Here is a 25199-nt window from a genome sequence, read left to right as displayed (position 1 = left end):
AGGTATTCTTACGGGCACGAATTATGCCCCTTTAATAGCAGACTTGTTCCCGTATTGTTTTGAATCAAAGTTTATGGCAAAACTCAGTAAAGAACCGTCAAAATTCCATTTACCTAATAAATTCAACAACACTTACTGTTATCTTGACGATTTTCCGTTCCCTGTTGATAAATTGTCTTTATTGGACGGTGAGTTCATTTGGCTCCATCATTCTTATATTTATCCCAAGTTGTTCGCTATGCCCTTGTTTGTAGTGACATTTTGGATTTTAATGAACGTAATAAATGTGTCAATGGTGTTATTAAGTCAAGGATTTCGTTCAAAAACGATTCAAAACCTTAAAGTATTCTTTTATAGATACACAGATTTGGTTTGAAAGTTTGGTTGTAAATTATTACTAAAGGGATAATATTACATCCTAATGTATTCGGTGATACTGTTTTAGTGCCCGCAAATTTAGATACGATCCATGAAAACTTATCGATCCGTTGAATTAAATTATAAGAAGATCATTGAATATTGTTTTATCGGTACTAATATTGATGTTCTTATCTATGAATTAAAACGTAAATTATTATGTATCGCTATATAGTTATAAAGGTTTACAGTTTTATATTCTGTAGATACTTATATTTTGTCATTGCACAAGGTCAAGTTTTTAAAACTCTTTATGAATTCTATTGACTACGTCCATTGAATGTGTATTGACTGATATTTTTCATACATGATTTTTTATTTGTTGTTATTGGCTTGCAACGAGTTTTCAGTAACTGAGAGTTCGCTCATATCGGTAATGTGTGTCTTTTGTTTATTTGTTAGTTGTTTTTGTGCTTTGTGCCGATGAATCGAGCAATTCTCAACTGATTTTATAGTTTGTTCTTATGTTGTGCTGTTACACTCCTGTCCCAGGTTAATGGAGGTTGGCGCCCGTGATCACGTTTAACCCTGCCACACTCTGTATGTACCTGGGAACCTGTAATTCAGTTGTTGCCGATTGTTGTTATATATCATATTTGTTTTTCGTTTATTGTTTTGTACATAAATCAGGCCGTTAGTTTTGTCGTTTGAATTGATTTACATTTGCCAGTTCGGGCCTTTTATAGCTTGATATGCGTCATGTTGCTGAAGGCCGTACGGTGACATAAAGTTGATAACTTCTTTGGCATTTGGTTTCTGGTGGAGGGTTGTCTCATTGGCAATAATGCCACATCTTCTAATTTGTATATAACAATTAAACAACCGAATTGATAAAGAGACAAGGGAATTCAGAATTGTGTGTTAAAAGTTGATCAAAACATTGTGATCAAAATGCAGTTCTTTTAACGTGTAACCTGCCACAATTAAGAAAACTGAGAGCCTGAGAAACAACTACACAATATTAAAATAAATTGACATTTTGTATATTCAAACTGCAAGATAAAAAAAAACCATGTACCTGAATTCGATTTAACTTTGCGAATCATCATGTTCTTTCCTCGGGCAAAGCTAAAATTAGGCTGTTTCGACTTTTTGGGTTTTTGATATTCCTAAACCCGTATATATTTTTATTTCCAAATTTTTAAATCTGTCAAGGGAGACAATTACTATAGAAAGGGTTCCAAGAATGATTTCCTGGATTGAAGAAACTGATGAAATGTTTAAACTATAATACATGCTACACACATATATATTATATATACAAATATAAATATATCCCAATAGATTTGATTAAATTTTAACCCAAGATGATTCAAACACAATGTAATTCAACTGACATTGTTTATTTAAGATTTTAACTTTGAATTACGTATAACAATAAAACTAATCGTGGTTATTCAGTCTGCAGTTTGTCCTTTTCTCACAGATCCATCAAAATGCAGTCTCTCTTATGAAATGTTGCTGTGTTACTGTTTTGCCGGACAATCGTTTCTGTTTGCCTGTTTAATGCTTAACGCGTATTGTTGCATTGAGAATTACAGACAAAAATATAATGTAACGAACAAATCGTTTATATAACTAGTTTGGTTTTTATACGTAGTAATACATATTAAGAAAAATTATAATACATGGTGGGCAGTGCTTAATCGCGTGATAAATTACTTGTCAAATTCTGTCACGATATGTCTTTTTTAGGCCTGTTGTTTGACATTTTTTACGTTTTCAGAAATTAGCATTATCATATTTCATATCTATACATTTTATGTTGGCAATTAATTTTTTTTACTAGTACATGTATTCGTTAACTGTATGTACATGTAAATATTTGACTAAATATGGCTTTACATTGGTCTGAATATCAAAACATCGAAATTTGTGTCTCTATACTTTTTACCTCTTCGGAAATAAATTTCAATCAATATCATCACAGCTGTAAGCCTGATTAATAAAATATAATATCTTATTTCTTTCACAACTGATTAAGACTAATGTCTTTGGACCACATCATTATTTTAACATCTGTTGTAAGGTATTGTCATGTTGATATTATTTTAGGACTACTACTGTTGGTTATTATATGTGTCTATAATATTAGCGGTACATTATATCAACACATCGTAGAAAAAATGTTAGGCTCTCAAATTTTAAGAACAAAAGACGTTTTATACATCGGTTAAAAACCCAGATCCCAAAATCAGTTACTTAACAGAAAGACACCCCTGTTGTCATTTATGATAATGTTACTCAAATGTGCATCTTTAATTCTTTTATCCAATCTAGGCTAATTTTAGACCTTACAAAGCTGAAATCTAGGAAAGAAACATTAGATATTGGAGTTAATGAACAAAGTCAGAATGTAACAAGACAATATCAACAACATCAAGTTAAAGAACAACAAACATCATTTTTATTTATTACATTGAGAATAAAAAGATACCACAGGGGAAATAAAAAAAGAACAGAAACTGTTTGTGCTCTCAAAGAAAAATCGCTATAATAGACATAGTTACCCGATTTTATGTATGGTATTAGATTATTGCATGTATTCACAAAACTAAATTTTTCTTACACTTTGTTTTGAAATATCGGTGGAAAGTCTAGTCATGTTATTATGGTTTTAGGATGCGTTCGCGTTAAATGTATAATTTGCTTCCACCATCGTATGGAGAACAGTCTTACGTGTGAAAACAACACAATTCCATAGTGGTATTTATAATTATGTGTGTTTACTTATAATCAGATTGGAAAACATATAAAACAGCTCAGGTATGCCTTTTGTCAGATGAAATAAATTGTAAACTCTGAGCTGATTGTTTGCCAGGTGGTATACCTTTGAGTAAATCAATCATCTTCGGTTACAATTTCTGAACTTGTATAAAAAAAAAGACGCCGACAATTGCATATTGTATTTTACCTTTTTCAAATATTAGTTTTCGTAATAACTTCTTTTCATATACAGTATTTAATAATCCCTTTAGCTTGGTTCTTCTTTTCATAAAACCTTTTTGCTGAAAACTATTCTTCCGGTTGACAATGCTATGCATGTCTTTGTATTTGGCACTTTTTTTTACAAAGCAAGCTAACTGTAATGCCAGATAAATGAATATCGTCTGAAAAGAAGACATAAGATCATCATTCCAGTGCTGAATCTGCTTTGATTTCCATTTCCAATTACATTTGAGACGATAGGCCTAATTGGAGACTTGTTCCTAATGAGTAAACGCGGACGAGTTGTCTAGAGTGTTGGATTGTAATGAGTAAACGCGGACGAGTTGTCTAGAGTGTTGGATTGTAATGAGTAAACGCGGACGAGTTGTCTAGAGTGTTGGATTGTATGAATGCATTGTTTTGCCATTGATGTTGTGATCACTCGTGAAAGTTTCTGATTAGCTGGTATATAAACAATTTATACATGTATATGCCAAACAAGTCGTTTGCATTGAAATAAGTATCATGCCGGAGTAAGAATAATGACGTATAGAATATATGTTCGCAGTAATTGTTAATCAGGAATAAAGTATATTTCTTTCAGCTCACACTGTACATTTCCTTTATATTGTTTTATTGCCTTTTAAACAAACCGTACCGAAATTAAAAATTAAAAACTATGACATGGTGTAAAATGTTTAAATTACATTGATGATTGACATATTTAATATCATTATGGTTTAAGTAATGGAACAGAGTTTAACCGAAAGATCCGTTGTATTTAGAAAATTAATATCTGTCATATGAACATTGTAATAGTTATATATTTTTACTGAGTTATTTCCTGTAACATTTAATTATCCAAACCACATCTGTTTTAGCTCTTAATCATTTTATGATTTTGGCTTAACTAAATTATTGCTTGTACGTATCTGATTAATGTTATTGAGAAACACGTGATGCGTGCAATTATATTTTTATAATCGTTTTTTTTAATGAAATTGTTTTTAGTATGAATTCATGTATGATGGTAAAAAACGTTGACTAATAAATAACTAATGTTGTTGTTTAGCAACCTTCATACATATAATAACCCTATTATGTTTATCATGACAGTCAGTCGAGGAGTTACTATGATAATTATAAATCAAACAACTGGATACGAGGTAATGTTTTACGTATACTTTCACCATGCGAGAGAATGCAATACAAAATACGCTACTGTCCAATGTAAATGGTTGATTGAGCGCTCACAAACATATTCATATTGATGGCCTTGGGTTTAATTTTCTTTTGTCTCTTTAACACATTCCCCGTTTCCATATGCGATTCCATTATCACGTTGTAGGTATTTCCATGGGCACCATTTGCACCCCTTTAATAGCAAACTAGTTACAGTTTATGTCCAAAATCAGTAAAGATCCGTCTAAATTCCATTTAATTGATAAATTCAATAACATTAACCGTTACCTTGATGGTAATTTTGCTTAATATATTCACAAATTATTCTACAAAAAGTTACGAAAGAGAACGCACTTTAAATAAATCTAATATTAACAGCAATACTTGACCTTCTCTATATTTGGATATTTCAGTTACATACTGGAAAAATCAGAAAAAAACCCAAAACGATCCCTATTGTTATTTTTCTTTTTACGTTAAGTATATATAGATTCTACATCAAGTATAATGCGATATTTCTCCAACCGAGACAGTTTGATTTTCAAATTTGAAACGCAAGATTTGCCGAGTTTTTTAAATATTAAAAACGAAATTGTCGAGACTGGAGAAATTTCGTATTGCACGACATTCAGTAGTGGAATTTTTTTCTGTAATGATTTTTGGACGATATGATGACACGTTTTTTCACTGATTTGCCAAAAATGTGTTCTTTAAATTCAAAGCCGCCTTTTTGATGACGTCACAATAGGAAATTCAGAGGAAAGCGAGACAATTTGTAGTCATGATTCAATTTTGACCTATGAAGAACTGAGATCAAACGAGCCACACATTGCTTAGTAAAAGATATCAACCGGTCATGAAAAGTATTAAACCGGTAAAGAATTAGATAAATTGCATATAAGTGACGTTTTATAATTAGATTTCAATGAACGTAATTTATGTATAACTGGTAAATTATTAAGTCAAGGATTTCGTTACAATAAAATACTTAAAACTTTTACTAAGTTTTTTCATAGATATAAAGATTTGGTTTTGAAGTCTAGCTCTTTCTGAATAATTCCTGTGAAAAACGGCTGGTCACTTCCTAATTTTAACGGATATATTGTTTATAAAGCCCGTAACTTAAAATACGATCCATGTAACAAATAATGTTTTTCTTAAAGGATATAATTTTAATACCGCAGTAAGATCTTTGAATATGGTTTTTATCGGTACTAACATTGTTTTTGTTTTTGATAAATTGAAACATAACTAAATATATATTGTTGAACGCTAATGAAAACGTATAGTCCTACATACTGTCGATATTATGTACGTATAGTTTGGCATTGTTCAAGTTCATGCTTTTCTCAGACTGTTTATGAAGTCCTTTCACACGTTATATGTACTGATTGAAACTAGTTTTTAGTAATTGCGACTACTGTTAGATCAGTGTTTATGTCTTTTGTCTTTATGTTAGTTGTTTTTGTGTTTCGTGCTTATCTGACGAGTCAAACCATTTCATACTGATTTTTAAAGTGTGCTTTTATGTCTTGCTGTTATACAACTGTCCAAGATTATGAGAGGGTTGAGCGCTCCCAACCCTTTTTAACCCCGCTACTTTCTATATTTGCCTGTCCAAAATCAGGATCCTGTAAATCAGTGGTTGTTGCTGGTTGATGTCTATCATATTTTATTTTTCGTTAATTTTGATGTCATAAAACAGTCCGTCTGTTTTTCTGTTTGATTTTTTTTCACATTTTGCCTTAATAGCCGACACTACGATATGTGTTTTGCTCATTGTTGAGTACCGAACTTTGACCCGTAGTTGTTTCTCCTCATTCGGACTTGGAAATTTTCTTATTAGCAATCATACAAAAACCTTTATTTTATATTAAGGTAACTCGGATGTATTCCGCCATCTTGGAATGTGAAATACCAGAAAGCAATCTGTTTATTTTTTAAATTAAATATGGAAATTAAAAAAAGAATGCAGCTAATTTGTAAGCCTTTTCATCTGAATGAAGACAATTATGTTTTTCATTTCTAACATTACGACTGTTTTTCATTTTTATAAAAAACATATTGTTTTTCAATAGATTCATTGTTTTCCAAATTCAGCAATATAATGGAAGATAACTGCCAATCTCTTATTTTTTATGAATGAACGTTTAATTAATTGACCTATTTTGTTTTGTTACAAAAAAGACTCCAATTTTATAAGTCACATTTTAAGCGCTATTTTCTTATAATCTATCTTAACATTTTATTGTTCACTTTCATATCTATTCGCACATCATTGGTTTATCCATGCATCTATACAAAATTTACAATTTTGCACAGCCTGTAACTTATAAAAAAGCACATTGACCCATACTTTTATCCTATTTTTGATAATTATAGCATAATATATATAAACTACATTTTGGCAAATTATAAAACAAATCTATCGTTTTAAATTAAGACTGTAATCTACCTTAAGCACACCACATGTTCTTCTTGCCTGTCCGCAGTTCTTTAATAGCCTGTTTGTCCTTGGTTGCTGTCTATCATATTTGTTTTTCGTTAATTGTTTTGTCATATATCAAGCCGTTGATTTTTTTAATTGTCGGTGCCTTTTATAGCTCACTATACTACTTGGGTTTTGTTCATTGTTGAAAGTTGTACGGTGACGTTTATTTCCTGAAATCAATCTCATTTTGGACTCTGGTGCATAGTTGTCTCATTAGCACATCCCTTTATTTTATATCAACTGAAAACTTACCAGTACTTTTATAAACTAGAAAGATTATTAATAGATCTTCAATCTCAACACAATATTCCGAACTTGGACAATACCATCGATGAGATTTTTATTGAACTACACGACATTTCATTGAGTGTCATTATATAGTTAAATAAAACAGAATAAATCACCAAAAGCAGATCAGAGTAATTGCTTATTGATGTTGACCTTTAGGTAGCTGTCAGTATATAAAGAACATACACGAATTGTCAAAAAACAAGTAGCTTGAAATAAAAAGAAAGTCGTTCAAACGTAATAGATTTTACATATGGGTAAAGAGATCAGGCCTATACGCTATGTCATGCTCTAAGTCGTGCTGAATCAACAAATGAGCTCGTTTTTGTATGTTATTTTATCTTCGAAATGAAAGGATTGTCTTTTGTTTGGATTTTTTTATATTTATAAAAACGAGATAATGATATGAGAATACAGAATATACATGTACTTAAAATAAATTCCAATCAACTACAATAATTACAATAATTACAATAAAAAAGCCATTGGACTATTTTCGAAAAGTGTGGATCCTAGCTGAGATCTTACTTCTGAATTCATTGCCGTTATCGGCATACCCATTGACAACGCACCTGCACCACCCATTTCAGTCATCCTATCCTGCATTATTTCTTGGGCGTCACTGGCTCCTTCCTTCATGGCAATACTTCTAAACATCATATTGTATGGCGATGTTTTAGAGGACGCTTCTCCAGCTGTTGATGGGTTTCGCCTTAAAGTTGACATTTGGATACCATTGAATTGACTATTAGAGTTTTGCACGTACATTCCATTGTTATTAACACTTTGTCCGTTGTTATTAACACTTTGTCCGTTGTAAGTAGCACTTTGTCTATTGTTATCAACACTTTGTCCGTTTATAGAAACACCATTCCCACTGTTTGAACTTTGAGCTTGTAATGCTGATAGTCTCTTCAATAACTTTTGAAGAATTACTCGTTTTTGTTCATCTACACTAGAACGAGTTTGCAAACTTCTTGCCTGATGTTTATTTCCACTTTTTAAATTAGATTGTGTAGACACTGGTTGTGATAATTGAACAGGAGGTTTTGGTTCTTCTGTCGGCAATGTTAAAGTCCTCACATGGGTTTTTTTTGCTGTCTTTGTTATAGGGGTCGGATTTGATGCCGATACAAACGAATTTCTGACAGTTCTTGGGTTGACACTTTGTAGTGCATTTCTTTCTCTTAAGAATGCGGTTATCGTTGCCAAATCCTGTTCAAGTAATGGAGTATTCAGCTGTGGTTTTGACTGACGAGATTTTATTTTTGGATCCAACAATTGAGATTTAATATTAGACTTTTCAGAATATACATCAAGCTTAGGAATGGCATTCGGTATTGTTTGACTTAATCCCCGTAACTGTGGTGTTGACTTTTCTACTGGAGTGTCCACTTGCCTACTAGGAAACAAACCCAACAGAGGTTTTTGCGATAATAAACTTAACAAATCGAAACTCGGGGAAGCTATTCCATTTTGACCAGGTTTGTAACTGAACTCTGTAAGAAGGGAAATGCAATTTTCGGCTCCATAAATTTTATATGAATCCAACTTCCTTTTATATTTCTATTTTCGTCGGTTTATCAAAGGATTTATTTATATAATTTCGAAGTGAAATTTACAGCTATTGTAAAAAAAATTATCATGTTTGCTATTTAAATGTTTATTTAAATAATTTCAAATTTACAAGAATGTACATTTATTTTAGTAAAACGTTTATATTGCATAAAATTATTAAATGGAAGAACCATAGGTTCATAGTTTACTTCGGTGGTGGAGAAGGAGGTAATTCATTCGCTGTCCATACTTGATAAACAGGTGTAGTGCCAGTTTCATTAATGTAAGGTTTCATATTTGTGTTTGTTAATGAATTATAATCAATATCAGTTTCCGGTAATTGAGAAATTGGAGGCGGATCTGATATTGTAAATGTTTTTGGAAGCAAGCCAGCATCCATCTGCTGTTTTTGTAACCGTAGAGCATGCACAATATAAAACTTGTTTGCTTTTGTCTTATTGTGCGTTTCTATTTGTGTATTGTTGTGAATTTCCATTATAGTGTTATTGTTCATATATGCAGTATCCTCCCTGGTTGAGTTTTGTTCCTGTTTTATAGGTGACGTTTTGATTAAAGGTTTAGATATTAATACGTCATTGTTTGGTTTTGATGCACTTGTTGTGGCTGGTGAAGATGTATCTAAATTGTTTATTTTACCTGCTGTTTTGGACTTTCTGCGTTTGCTTTTGGGTCTTTTATAATCAGTTCCATGTATTAATGGTAGAGATGCCCCTGAAGAAAATGAAGAAATCGTAATAACATTTTGAACTGTTTGTTGATTTTTATAGCTTTTTGTACTACTCTGTGGAGTCTCTGGGTCACGAATTGTTATGTGTTTTTGTTTTAATGAAATTGTTTCATTTCCCTGTTTGAACGATATATTTATTTGATTTTTACCCTTCGAAGTGCCATTTTCAGATGTGGATATAATTTCCGGTTGTTCTTTTTTTTCTTCAAGCACTACCGGGGACTTAGATACATTTACTGGTTTAGACTTAACCGTCACTGTATCTTGTTTGTGCACTACCGGGGACTTAGTTACATATACTGGTTTAGAATTAACCGTCAGTTTATCTTGTTTGTCTATTGTTTCGTGTAATTCTTTTCTTTTGGACTTGTTCTGTAACTTATCTTTCATTTTCATTCTTCTTTCCTCTTTTAATTTTTGTATCAGCATTTTTCTTTTTTCGAGCAATATTTTAAGAAGGGAAAAGGGAATGTTACCTGTTTTCTTAGCTTGCTTTAATTTCTTTTTTATCAATTTAAGTAATTTTGTGGCTGACATTTCGGCCTCTGGTTTTGGTGTTTTGTCGTCAGAAGGAGACTTACGTATTGGTGTTGTAGGTGCAGGTGTTGTAGGTGCAGGTGTTGTGTGTATTTTCATATCAGATTTTGGTAGATTACTCTTAGACAGATTGATAGGCTGTATGACTGGAGTGGTAAATTTTTGAAGAGATGATAAGTGATTTACTTGAAATGAGCTTTTGATATTCGTGCTGGATTGGACACTGTTCATGTTTTCTGCTTTTGAATCCAAATGATTATAAACAGCAGGTTTAATTATTGTGCCATCTGCTGTTCCCCTGTATATCCAGTGTGATGGTATGAACACTTGTTCTTTCATCCTCTGTTTTGTTGGTAGTTTAACGACGTGTTGGATTTGCTGTTGTTTTACAAGAGATTGTGCTTGAGAAAGTTTCTGTGTCTTTCTTGGTGTTATTGGTTGTGATATCGACCTTAGATGTTTATCAGGGTTATTTGATATTTGAGATTGCACATTTTGCCTCAATGGGTTTCTTGTCCGGTGAATATTTTTTGTGTTCGTTTTAGCTCGTGATGATGGGGGGTATGTGTGTGGTGACATTGGCGGAGAAGCAATCGGATTACCTAGTGCAGAAGGTCTGGTTGTAGTTGATTTTGTTGTAGGAAAAGCTTTTAAAATTGAACTTGCTATTGATTGGAAATTATCTAAAGCACTTTGCTTTTGTATTGTTGGCTTTTGGGTGCTATGTGGTTGCGAAACAGGCGTTATGATATTTGATTTCAATGTAGGTGTTGTCATAAGATTCTGAAAAGATTCAATTAAATCTTTAATTTCTTGAAAATTAACCTTAGACTGGGTTGTAGGTGTGGGTGTCATGATCATTGATAGAGGAGGGTTTTGAGAATGCCTTCCTTCGTTTTGTAACTTATTTTGTGTATGCATATCCCTAAATGCTCCAACCATATGTTCATTGTGTGTTCCTTCACTGAACTTTCTCTCGTTATTATGTCTGCTCGGCAATTGTGAAAATGCGTTCTGCGTTTGAAAAATGTTTGATCCAGGAAGACCATTTTCCAATAACAATAGGCGATCTAACTCATTTAAGACATCATTTGGGATATCTTCTGGTCTTACATTCTGAAAAAGCTCCAAAATTTGCTGAGTATTGACAGATGACGGGGAAAATATATCAGTTTGCTGTTGCCCTTGATTGTTCAATCCTGTGGTCTTTTCAAATGAAGATGGGACAGATTGTGCATTCAGAGGAAACATATTTTGTGATGTAAGATATAAAAGTTCTTTTTGAAGGACATCCAGAGGCATGTTTGCAAGCTCCGGGTATGCCGTTGTTAATCCGTCAATGAATGCCAGCCCTTTAAAAAAGTATTTCAAGTAAATAAGACAACGTTCATATCGAATTTCTGAACAATAATTAAAACAACAAAGAAAATATGCCGACAAAATTACTATTTAGAGTCATACGTTAACATCGTCCTTCACCAAATCGGTATCACAATTTTTGGTGGTTTTGAATTTTTGATAAGGCCTGTTTCATTAACCTATACAGAAATAACATTCTGAAAATAATTGCTCATCCATAGAAGCTACTTCAACATTTCTGACCAGTAGTTTAAAACAAACCAAAATAACACTTTATAAGTTTTGTGTTCGCAGCGGTTTTCTGGATTTACCTTTACCAAGAACGCCCACACATAAATATTTGAAAGCCAAGGTTGTTTAAATATCTAAAAATGTTAGGAACTATATGACCAAAGAGGACATACAAAGAATTGCCAAATTCATCAAAGGTCAACTTTCCCTGGGGGAGTTGGAATTTTAGTTTCCTAATATTTTTTTTAATTTCTCAACCGAGAGTTTAACATAAGTTGGTTATAAATCATGTTAATACAGAAGCACTAACTACTGATCTGATCAGCATATCATTAGTACGATTTCTGAAAACAATTATTTGGTGCCATTTATTGTTAGATAGTAATCTTTAGGTATTTCTTTGCCTCAAATTTGATTGTTTTCATTTAGGTCTCCAAAAGACACAAAAATATACATGTATGCTGCCTACATAATCTACAGAGCATGCCGCCTTTAATGGGTTGATGTTTCTAAGTGTTAAGATTATTGTGAAGAGTTTTTGGATTGTTTGTTTTTCGCACTTATAATTTTTTACAACTTTCAGTTTTAACTGACCATAAAAACAATCTCAGTATAAAAACATATGTTTAAGTGAAAGTTTTTGGACTGACATGGTAATCAGTTCATGTAATGACTCGCCAGTATTTTTACCTCAAACATTTTGTTTGTTGTTTAATGTTTGGTTCTTATAACGAAATGTTAAATTTCCGTCCCCATTAGGACACAGTTTGTGCAAAGGAGTTAAACATGGTCTGTGAACTGACTCTATAAAAATAAAGGCAACTGGGTTATTTCATCGTGCAATAAAATCAAATTTAAAGATATCTGGAAATTTTTTTTTCTATATATTTACATGGATGTGAAAGAATGTTTGCACAAAACAAACATGTATTCTAACAACATTAGCGGTAACAATTGTATTGCACCAGATGCACATTTCGACAATTAATGTCTCTTCAGATATGCCCTAGGACATAGTGTTTGAATGCCTAATACCTTATTCAAACGTTGAAGAGATGATAAAACCCAAAATGAACCAAAAGGAAATCCAAACCCGGAAAAGCAATCAGAACTAAGCATCTTTGAGAAATAATGTATTTGTATATGAATGTAATCTGGAGATATATTTTACCTTAAATATCTATAAAATTAAACATTTGTAAAAAAAAAATAATAAGATAAACAATTTCTATTCCGATCTGCTAAAACCAAAAAACATGTAAGGATTAACCTATGAAATCTTAAGAATTTTTTCATTATCAATCACGAATGTCTTAAAGATGTCAGTTTAGCTCTTTAACTGGTTTAGTAGAATAACATTCGCTTACATTTTAGAAAACACCGGATCAGTTGATTTATATATATCAAATGAAAAACCTACCTGTTGACCATGGTATAGAAGATAGCAGAGAACATTCACAAGATGCTGGATCAAATTCAGTCCCTGGAGCGCAATGTCGTTCATGTGCAATATTATGTACCATTTCTATATACCTCTTAGCATCCCCTGGTACAACTGTTCTGCTGTATGGACATCCTAGTCAAAACAAATGTATATGTAATAAATCTATATGTTATGTGATCTTATTTAACCTAAGTTTTAGTGTTCTGTATAACGTTTTGTAGGCTGTTGTTTGTCTCTTCGTCTTTATGTTTGGTTATATTATGAAGATAATTATCGGTAAGAGGGTACAGTTTTCGTCCATTGCAATATTTTTCTTCTGTATGTTGTTTAAGCTAAAGCTATCAGTTTTGCTAACCTTATATGTACGCAAAATACAAGCCATTCAGAGATACAATTCAAAGGGAATGACCATAACAAAGTTTTCCCAATTATATTTTAGCGCTGCATGTGTAATGAAAAGGACATGCTGGTGTTTATTTGCTATTATTTTATATTTGTACTTAGGCTAACGGTGGTCAAAATGGCATGATCATCACATTAAATTTGAAGTGTTTGCTAAGATTGTTTACACGACATAGTGATATTGTGGTGAAAAAATTAAACAACATTAAAAAATGGAAACATGTATTACTGATTATATATGTAAACAGCCGCCAGAAGGTTTCATTATGTTTCAGACAGAAATCCATACCCCTTCAGAAATGCTGTTCGAGGAAACCTCATACTTCCTAAACCAAAAATTGAATTGTTCAAGAAATCTTTAATGTATTCTGGACATCATTGTGGAACAATTTGCCTATATCGTTGCTAAATATAACAAATGTTAAGTCCTTCAAATACAAAATAACAGATCATTTATTGAAATCACTCTTAAAGCAAAATGTTTGATATTAATTATTTTATCATGTTTACTTTTTTCATTACATTTTATGCAGTTGTATTGAACATTATCAGTATACTTGACTCTTATACTAATGTATTCCATGTATATGTTTGCATTTTTGTTTTTCAACGATTCTTTGTTTATTCTTTGCTATGATGAGGGCCCCAGGGACGATAAGTTATATAACATTTCGGGGCATTTTATAGCTGACTATGCGGTAATGGTTTTGCTCATTGATGAAGGCCGTACGGCGACCTATAGTTTTTAACTTCTATGTCATTTGATCTCTGGTGGAGAGATTTCTTATTGCCAATCATACCATATCTTCTTATTTCATATGCAACCCTCTTAAAATAAAATAGTTTTGTTGTTGTTAGTTTTATTGGCGGGCAACGTTTTTGGCAATTCAATGTTTAATGGCAAATTTAGGTCAATGTGACAATAAGAAGATGTGGTATGATTGCCAATGAAATAAGTTTCCACCACAGACCAAATAACATAATAATTAGCAACTATAGATCAATATGGATTGTATTACTTCAAAGATGTGTAATCGGGACCAACTTCCACATTGGACAAATATTATGATATAATTAACGACAACGACTGACGAGGTTTCATATTGTTTACAAGCACCTGAACATGTCACGGGGTTAAATTTAGAATTAGGAGTAGAAATAACTGTCAGTTGTACAAGTGAATGGATTGGCCGGCCGTAAAACCTGGTTCAATCCATAATTTTTATTCAAATTTGCATTTAACTAGTGAGAAATATGACACTTCATAGTTCTTAGACACAACTTTTCTCCCTTTTTATAATATACCTTTGACTTAATATTTTTTTCTTTCCATGCCTAATATTCATATAGAAAACATTTTGCAACCTTTTAAAAGAAACTTTCAAATCAACACATTATTGTTGTAGCCAAATTTATAATACATTTTATATTTTAAATCTATGCCACTTTTCAAAATCTGATCAACTCATGTTAGGGCCAGTTGAAAAATAAGTTCAACTTTTCATTTGTTATATTTTTAAAGTATTGAAGGGAAGTCGTGCAAATTTTCACAAAAATTGAGTTTTGATTTGAAAATATCTTGTCTTTGACATAAAAACTAAAAAGTGTTAAAAAGCTTCAAGTATTCTATAACGGGAAAACGTAAGGAGCAAAACTGATCGGCCGAAAAGTACCCCCTTTTGTGATTGAACATTAACGTATTTAAAGAGATCTCATAAAGAAAATATCCTTGCCGTTTAATCATATATGTTCTATACCGCTACTTATTTCAATTGTTGTATGACTTTTCTATTTTTCATCACTACCTTTTATTCCTTCGTAAACGATAAGAATGACAATACTGAAACATAACATCACTTAACTAAATGATGAAAACACTTGAGTTTTAAATAAATTAAATTGTGTGCAATAGTAGCTGGTTTTTTTAGGATATTTACAGCAATTGAACATTACAAATAATAATGTGATGTAATAGGCAATAGATGAATATTTTAACTTGTGCAGAACAAAAATAGATAACTTTACAATTGACGTTCTGAAACATTATTCTGTGTCGTATTATGACTGTTGTCTACGAAACATAATAGCTATTATAAATATACAAATTAAATCTTCTCGTAGTGACAAGGCTGAACTTATCTTCTGGACTTCATTTTAATAAATTCTAATGATTACATTTGCATTTGTTTGTCATTAAGAATCATTGAACTAAGTCATGACCTATTGCACCAAATCATAACAAAATAATTGCACTACGTTGTCTTCAGTATATCTACGTTCCTGTATGTACATGTGATACTTAGAGTACACAAACAAAGGCTCATGTATTCATTCAGGACTCCCAAACGTTTGGTTGGTCTCAAACGCAATTGAAAATTTCATTCCTGAAACTTGTGTGTCGTATGCATTGAAATCAATACGTTATCCCGTTATGCCTTTGATTCTTAAACCCGTATCCTTTCTGACAACGCGTTTATTGTTCTTAAATCTTACCTTGTCCTATAGTTAAAGGTAGCCATACGCTGGACCATGCTATTAAGAACTTGAAGTTCATCACAATCTATAATAAAGTGATCAGGTTTAAAATAGAACAAGTATAATGATTTTGGCGGTTTCATTGCAATTTCATGGAATATTTTAAATACTATTGTATTGTACAAATGCATCCCTTTAACGAATACATTAAAGGTTTAAGTGTGTCTTCAGGGGAGGGTTTTCATAACGATACTCGTATTTCATCATTCCATTCTACAGAGAAGGACAAAATCATGTATCATGGCTTGGATTTCAATCGTTAGCTTTAATATAATCTTTATTACTTCCTAAAGTTTTAAGCTGTTTCATATGAATATTCACAACACAATAAATAATGTCAAAATATTTTCTGTGGCAAAAACTTACAATTGACCAACGAACCATGACAATGAAGTCAATGTCAGATGAAAACCTACCGAACGGACATGTACATGTACACCTTACCTTACAAACATTCCATACACCAAATATAGTACAACTATTGCTCATAGTATATGCGATACTGACATGACCACGAAACTTTAACATTGAACCTTTATCCAAGAAATGAGGTAAAGGTCAGTTGAACCCTTTCTGGCAGATATGCAGACCTTGCAAGGATCCCATATACTAAATACAGCTATCTTATTACTTATCATGAATGAGAAAATCACATGAGAGACGGATTTATATAAAAAGGGAGACGAAGTTATGGAAGAGCACTGCTCTTATTTCCTTATTTCAATTATTGAATTACTTGTATATTTCGTATTTATTTACTCTTGTAGCTATACATAACGAATTATTTAATAAAATATGTTTACACTGAATCACATGACGAAAAAAATATACAGAGGTTTAAGAAAATAATGTTAAAGACAACGGACATGAGACAGACGGAAACTTTTTACCATAAGGCATCATCATACAAACTTCTGTCGCAGGCGAGACAAAAGAAAACGAATTAAATGAATTTACTTATATCACTGACAAATCATAAAAATAGTTATTGAAAGCAAAAAAGTACCAAAAAGAGGGCAAGAAGAAAACACAAACATAAGAAACAATGACTGCGTACGGTTATTGCTTATGTTTTAAAGGACCATGTTAGCAACAAGACCATTGTCACATTTTAATTTTAATTTTTAATGAAGATAATTTAAAGATAGCACTTCACCGCAGAAAAGTTGGTATGTTGATTATCATTAAAAAAATATACATATAAATTAGTCGGAAAGCAAGTCCTAAGAGACCTCAGTTGTTTCCACTACCTTATGTAAAACAATAATGTATCAGATAGATAATCCCGCCATTCCGAATTGTCTCAGTTCATGCAAACAAGGTAGAAAAATGGCATTCCCATGACCCCCATGCTTGCTTCTTAAAATGGTCAGCTTTCAGATGACAGCGAATATGTTCCAATTGTCGTAACTACAATCCCGTCACCTTTTCCCCGAATGTGACCAACCGAATTAGACTTATTACCGGTATTAACATGAGTAACACGACGGGTGCAACATGTGGAGCAGGATCTGCTTACCCTTCCGGAGAACCTGAAATCACCCCCAGTTTTTGGTGGGGTTCGTGTTGCTCAGTCTTTAGTTTTCTATGTTGTGTTTTGTGTACTGTTGTCTGTCTGTCTGTCTGTCTGTTGGTCTTTTTCTTTTTTAGCCATGGCGTTGTCAGTTTGTTTTTTGAATTATGAGTTTAAATGTCCCTTTGGTATCTTTTGCCTCTCTTTTAGTACAGATAAAACATACTTATGCTGAAATAAGATGACATAATATCGTAATGACTAATATTTCGACACAATAAATGGACTTCGTCAGTATCAATATTTTTTTTTCCAAATGCAATTATGAATATTCTTAGTGTATAATAGTGATTATTTACACAGATAACATCGACCTTTAATCCGTATTCCGAGACGTATCCGAAAAAGAACATTCAAACCGAAAGCAATAAGTTCGTACTTATACATCCCAAACAACTGTCAAAATGCAATAGTTTCTGCAACAATTTACATTTACTGACAATATTTTATTGATGGACACATCATCAAAACCGCCATTTTTTTCTATTTGTAACATTTGGATGAAGAATATTAAATTCCTTTATCCAGAATCTTTCCAGATTACGATATACATATGTATGTTTATAACATTTACAAAACTGTTGAAGCGTTCGGTAAACCTCACCCACCCCCAGTTTTTAAGCCTCATACAATATAAGTTTTCTGATATTGACCAAAAATTGTTTTTATGACTGCAGCTAAAAATTGCTACAATTATGTTATTGAAAATGTTAACACAAAAATGAAACTGATTTTCCAGCTCTAAACGAACCCCAGCTTGTGAAGAAAATCATGACATGAAATCGACATTTCACGAAATATCCTTTTGTATTTGGTAGATAAAGGTAATAGGAAGTGCTGCAGCAGCTGCAGTATAAAAGAAAATAGTCTATTTTTAAGTCGTATGAAATTTCAAATTCAAAACAAAAAGTTGAATATGTTTTATATACCTGAGTTGCTAAGTTTTATTATAAAACAAGTGTACGTAAACTTTCTTGTGACAGAAAATCCTTTACATCTATATTATCAAAATCTTCATAAATGTACTGTTATTGAATTATTGTCTTCCCGTACACTAATTCTTAGATATTTTTCCGTATGCAATGACCTTAACTACTAGACCTCTTGTTCGAACTTTGGCTACCGCGTAGCAAGTGCGAGGGGAAACCGTGATGAAATAATTTAAGCAAACGTGCACTGGAAGGAAAATAGTAATAACTGAATCATAAAGAACAAATTTAATACAACAAAACATTTAACATCTTTTAAGGAAAGTTTAATTAATAAATGGATACGCATTGAAAATTAGAAAAATATATATCATGACTGTATCAATACACTATTTGTCACGTGCTCCCCTTGCTCTGCTACTAGGTTTTTTTTAACAACCTTGACGACCCATGAGGGTCTCGCACGGTCGGAACTCTGTAATGATTGTTTTTCTATGTCATAATCCGGTATACTTCGGCAACAAACTCGAAAGTTAATTTGCTTGCGATCAACAATCACTGAATGAAGTATTAATTATCTATAATACGTTATTGATTCGTAATAAGTATTAAAAAAAAACGTGCATACAGGACTTAGATTAGTATATATGCGTGCACTGATTCAATTATTTCGGTTACATTAAAACTACAAGAAACTCGTTACATATGACATTAAGTGACATGTGTAAATCAACATAAATGTATGTGCAAAGTATAATCCGACACAAACCAATGGACCAATAAGTCACGTTTTACTTTCAATTCATTTAAATGTTTTCATATCACGTGTTAATGTCAATTTAAAATATTCAAGAGATTGGTTTGTATAAATTAACTGATTTCCATGTGCACATCACATGTTTCTGTTTTTTCAAATAGACTCTATCTGGTACACTCGAGGTGAAAGAACAGGTAAACTCGAGGTAGAGGGGTTTAAAAGCCTGAAATATAAAATGCTTTGGGGGGACAAAATCCTCTAAACAGATCGTCAATTTTTATTGAATGTGTCATTTTGGCTGAATATAACCATGACTGGGCTGTTTATGAAATGGTGATTCACAGAGATGTCACTTTAGTGGTTATACTCTCTTGAGAAACAAACTAATTAAGAGGATGAACACACTATCCACAGAAAATGCATATGAGTAATATTACTATTTGGAGATTTGTTATAGACTTTTCACATTTGGTGTCTGTGGATAGATGTTATCCGTATATGAAGCAGATCTTACATGTATCTTTAAAAGAATGTCCTTAAATTTTCTTGCACATTGGAATATATGAGAAGCAGATTATTTTTTAATTTCATTAACATTTTTTTTTCTTAAACACCATACAAATAACATATAGCAGAAACTAAAATTAAGAGACGTATGTAACCTCTTTTATGAAAAAGGACGTATTGATTATATGTCAATGACCCAGCAACCAAACAACAAATATCGACAAAAGACATTTATAACGTAGCATACTGACTTTTACAATAGACAGGTGTCTACAATATGTCAAGCTCTTAATTGCACCATATAAAGGTTGAAGATTCATTAAATGGAAAGTTTCGAAGTTCTGCCATCTACAAATATATTGATTAATGACGATGATCAGTTAAAAGTATGTAAAATCGAATAAAAACGAAGTTGTTCTCTCTTTTTCTAATTATTCGTTGTTTGAATCAGTGTAGTTCATGAAACTCCATTATCTTGTCCGCCTAAAATCAGATATTCACACCCTTTTTCATTCTAATATATAAAAACAATGATATATTGACGTTTTGAGAGGCTATTTCATTTATGATTTTATCCATATTCAGCTTGTCATTTCTATGTATTGAATTAAAATTCAGACATGCTGCACACTCGTTTGTAACGATGTGTAATAATAATGGCAACATAAAATTAGTTTACAGGATACAAGTCATTCATCGACCGTATAACTTTCTGCAACGATGATTATGGTAAAAACATGCAGTTCATTTGAATTCATAACATCCTAAGGACAATATATCGTATCCTCATTTAAATAATACTTACTTGCAAAAAGAATCCGGGTACAAAAAATAAGGAAATTAGAATTCAGATGGTGTTTACATAATATTCCAGTTTAAATATCGACTTCAAAATAAGCAAAGAGGAAAAATCACAAACACATGGCTGAATTGAAGCTATGTCACAATAGTTTAAACAAAATGGTCGCAAATGTCAAAATTAGCTCACGTCATGCATAACAATTAAAGTAATTAATAATTTTAATTAACTCAACATACATGATAAATAAGACTGCAAGACTTTTATAAACAGAATGAAGTTTATCTATGCATAATTTTTATGTTCTCGCTGTAGCTACATTGACACGTACATTTGTTTTTAACATGTGCGTATTCTAATTCTTTTCAAATTTCATTTCTGCAAAAATTGTGGTTTTGTAATGAATATTTAAGTTAATTGTTGACATGAACTCATGATAAATTCATTAATAAGAATGCAAATGTGTATATTGCTTCATATCATCATATTTTAAAATGGTTTTAGTGATAGCTATACATGATCTCTTACTGTGTTTTGTATTTCCATGTAAATTAAATGTTAAAAGTTCTTAACTTGGTAGAAATGTTGAAATTTTTAAATTACATCAAATAAATTATTAGTTTAGTTAAACAAAAAATAAAAATAGAAACGACATTTGTTTGTCTTCACAGAAATTAATTAGAGTTTTAGAAAATCAAAATTTCTGTATTTTCGAACCAACAAATGGTGCAGTGGTGAAAAGTAAAATCACAAAAATACTGAACTCCGAGGAAAATTCAAAAAGGAAAGTCCCCAATCAAATGGCAAAATCAAAACAACAAACACATCAAACGAATGGATAACAACTGTCATATTCCTGACTTGGTACAGGCATTTTCTTATGTAGAAAATGGTGGATTGAACCTGGTTTTATAGCTAGCTAAACCTCTCACTTGTATGACAGTCGCATCAAATTCCATTATATTGACAACGATGCGTGAACAAAACAAACAGACACAATAGGTAAAAATGTCAAAAATAGGGGTACAGCAGTCAACATTGTGTTATCATCTTAATCACTATAAAAAAGAACAAATGTAACGAAGAAGCACAAAAAAGCATACATCAAATTTAACATCCTCATTTTGCTTATATTATACGATTTTATTTATCTATGTAAAATCCACCCATAAAGGATGGAAGGTTTTAAGTACTGGCGTAAAATCGCGCGTTTAAAATTCGCACAGGTAGACATAAAATAATTTTGTTGTTCAAAGTATGACGGACTTTCCTAACTGGCTTTTTTTTTTTTTTTTGTTGTTGGTAGTTTTGATAGATTAATACAAGGATTCATTTGAGGTACATCTGGGCAAACGCTTCTAACTTAGTATAATACACATGTTCAATTCCAGACACTCATCATCCATCCTACTACAACCTTTGTAAATGAAAAAAAAACAAGTAAAATTGATAAAACTGACATCATCAAGATGCTGTTGTTTTCAAAACATATTAATCTTGTTTGGTGGACGTGTTTTTTTTTTGTTTTGTTTTTTTTTTGTTGTTCACCAGACAGTTATCATTCCTATTGGACCAAACTGTGCTACTCTTCTTGCCGATTTGTTCCCTTTATTCGCATGATGCAGATTTCATACAAAGCTTCTCTCCGAAATAATGAAAAGAATTTACCACTATATAAATGACATCCTTTCACTGAATAATTTAAAAGTTGTAGACTATGTTGATTGTTGTTGATAAATCCAATTGAACTAGAAATAAAGCACAGCGTGAATACAGTCGGGTCTATTTCATAACTTGACTTATATCTATAAATATACATTGAGGGTCGATTGATAACTTTACTCTATTACAAAAGAGATTATTTCGATTTTTCTATTGTGAACTTTCCATTTATATGTAGCAACCTTCTAGCATCCCCTGTGTATGAAGCATATTTCTCCTAGTTGATACTTTATTTCAGGGATGACGTTTCTACCCTGATTTCCTTAATAGAGGTTTTTTGCTTACAAATTATTTAATGACCAAACGTTTGTAGATTTTAAAGATGAAGTTATCTCTTCAAAAGATTTACGGAAGCCATCATGATTTGATTTAAAGTTGTAGAAGTTAATGTGTTAATGATGACCACGGGTATTTTCAATCATATCCACTTTTCCTCTATAATGACTTCACCGAATACGATATATTATCCGATGTTTACTGTCCTGCCCATCACAACAGTTACCACTATAGTAATAGAATCCGCTTAACATTTCTGAATACCTGCGTTCACCTCCAGTTTTTGTTGAGGTTCATGTTGTTCAATCTTGTTTTCTTTCGTCATAATTCATTCCGTATTTTCTAACATATAAATTTTACTGCACAATTTTGTTACACTTGTACTTTATTCACCTGGTTGAATTGACGACATTACTCCTGTAAATAATTAGTAGTACTGTGTACAGTCTTATGAAGTTCTTCCTCTTTTCATCATTTATTACATGACTGAATTAGACTAATCATTGAATAAGTCATGAGCAAAACGACAGTAAAAGAAACAAGAATTGCTTATCCCCTCAGGCAGCTAAATTACGCCTATTTATATGGTGGGTTTTATGCTGCTCTATTTTAAGTTTCAGTGTAGTGTTTAAGGGGTCTGTTGTTTATCTGTTCGTCTTTTTCCTTTGGTCGTGGTGTTTTTCGTCTTATGTTGTTTGATTGCCCTTTCGTATCTTTACCCTATTTTCTTGAAAACAAATTTCTGTTAAAAGGGCATTCTTTCTTTATCCATTGTAATACCTTTCACTTGATGGCAAAACTTTAAAGGACTGGTAAAACTAGTAATTTTAAAGCAGTAAAAATGCTTCTCAGTTTAATATTCATTATTTTATCATAAGCAAGAACTTTCATTTATTCCTGCAAAATTTGGCCACAAATAGCCGCTGCAAAGTACATAGTTTGACGTAGAAGAAGACAATCTAATATAAGTATAATCATTTATTTTTCATTGTAGCCAGCCGTTTCGAAATTTGATGAAAAAATTAAAGCCCATTTATTGGTTAAGGAAAATCAGAATCAAGTAAGAAATCAAACGAACTCTTTAATGAACAGGCAACCACATGACATCATGACTGTTTGTACAATATGTCAAGCTCTAAATGAATAGGAAGTTTAAAAAAGTACATTGTTATAACTGTATACATTCATTAGTTTAAATGGTTTTCCTTAATTTTTAAATGATTTAAGAATAGCAATTTTTAAGTACACCAACCCTTTGCTATCAAGATTTTCAACCACTAGAGAGTATGAGAGATCTTTATCCAGGTGGATAGAAAATTCAAACTTTCAGATTTGTTAGCCAAAGGGTCGACATATCGATTCCACAGCCAATGAACTGGACGAGCACTTTGATCAATTCAGACTGAATTGACAAATGTATGCAAAAATCATAATTATGAATGCTACACTAAAGAACTTGGAGTTTCGCAGCAAATCTTGGAACCCGACACATACTCCTTCATCATTCACACAAAGAGGAGATTTAGACAATCACAAATTCGTCCTTCACTCCTTTTGGTATTAAAATTAAAAAGAGGACGATAAAAAAAATCCTTCTTTATACCTGATACCTTAACTTCACAAAAGAGCAATATATAGCTTGGTCGTCTAGATATTCGACTAACCATATTTCTAAAGTGTTAACTACCATTCTTTCTTCAGTAATAGATGACCTTCCAAAATATTGTAATGAGGTATATTGAACCAGTTGTGGCAATCAGATGTTAATTGTTTAAGCATTCTAAAACTCTGCCTCTAAATCTTCAATCTCAATGTTTACGATATACAATTTTATCAAATAATATCAAAACGCTTGATTTTTCTGCACTCTACACTGTTATGTCCCATGCTGAAATATTGACTACATCGTTCCATAAAACAAAGCTTTTTTTTAAATCTGAATTGTAGAATTACATTTCTTGTTTTAGGTCATTAAATTTTTTTTACAAAGAACCACACTGATTTCAACAACACATACACAGAAGATGACATCATAAAAAGCTGGACTTTTGAGGACAACATATCTGTTGAGTTTGGTGGATTGGTATTTAAACAGGATTTGATATTCAAATAGGTAATTTTTTTCTTAAAATGTCTTGTACCAAGTCAGGAAAATGGCCATTGTTATATTATAGTTCGTTTGTGTGTGTGTTACATTTTAATGTTGTGTTTCTGTTGTGTCGTAGTTCTCCTCTTATATTTGATGTGTTTCCCTCAGTTTTAGTTTGTAACTCGGATTTGTTTTTTTCTCAATCGATTTATGAATTTCGAACAGCGGTATACTACTGTTGCCTTTATTTAATAATTGTGAACTTCTAATGTCCGGCTTGTTTTGTACTCACATTTTAGCAAAATTCATACAAAATATACTCAATTACTAAAAAAGGCTTCTGGCAAAGTTCCTTGATTTTACTTTCAGATATATTGAGCGTGTCCTGTAACTCAATAGCCCATTTTCAGTCAGTGCTTGCAACTCAT

General features: G+C 31.9%; 1 protein-coding gene across 2 annotated transcripts; it reads right to left on the bottom strand.

Annotated features, from left to right (window-relative positions):
- Positions 1–7341: 7341 nt before the first annotated feature.
- LOC127730515 (uncharacterized) lies at positions 7342–20870 on the bottom strand. Of its 2 annotated transcripts, none has more exons than XM_052238935.1 (5): positions 20691–20870; positions 16078–16144; positions 13159–13314; positions 9521–11500; positions 7342–8805 (listed from the first exon to the last, which is right to left on the bottom strand). In XM_052238935.1, the coding sequence occupies exons 2-5, from the start codon at positions 16136–16138 to the stop codon at positions 7775–7777; spliced, it is 3228 nt and encodes a 1075-aa protein (XP_052094895.1). In that variant the 5' UTR covers positions 16139–16144; positions 20691–20870; the 3' UTR covers positions 7342–7774. The 2 variants fall into 2 exon arrangements, with proteins under 2 accessions (XP_052094895.1, XP_052094896.1); XM_052238936.1 differs by having other exon boundaries at positions 9521–9595; positions 20691–20867.
- Between the last annotated feature and the right edge of the window lie 4329 nt (positions 20871–25199).

Source organism: Mytilus californianus, unplaced genomic scaffold, assembly GCF_021869535.1.
Source record: "Mytilus californianus isolate M0D057914Y unplaced genomic scaffold, xbMytCali1.0.p SCAF_2, whole genome shotgun sequence".
Lineage (NCBI taxonomy): Eukaryota > Metazoa > Mollusca > Bivalvia > Mytilida > Mytilidae > Mytilus > Mytilus californianus.
This window is presented reverse-complemented; position numbering and strand designations above follow the sequence as displayed.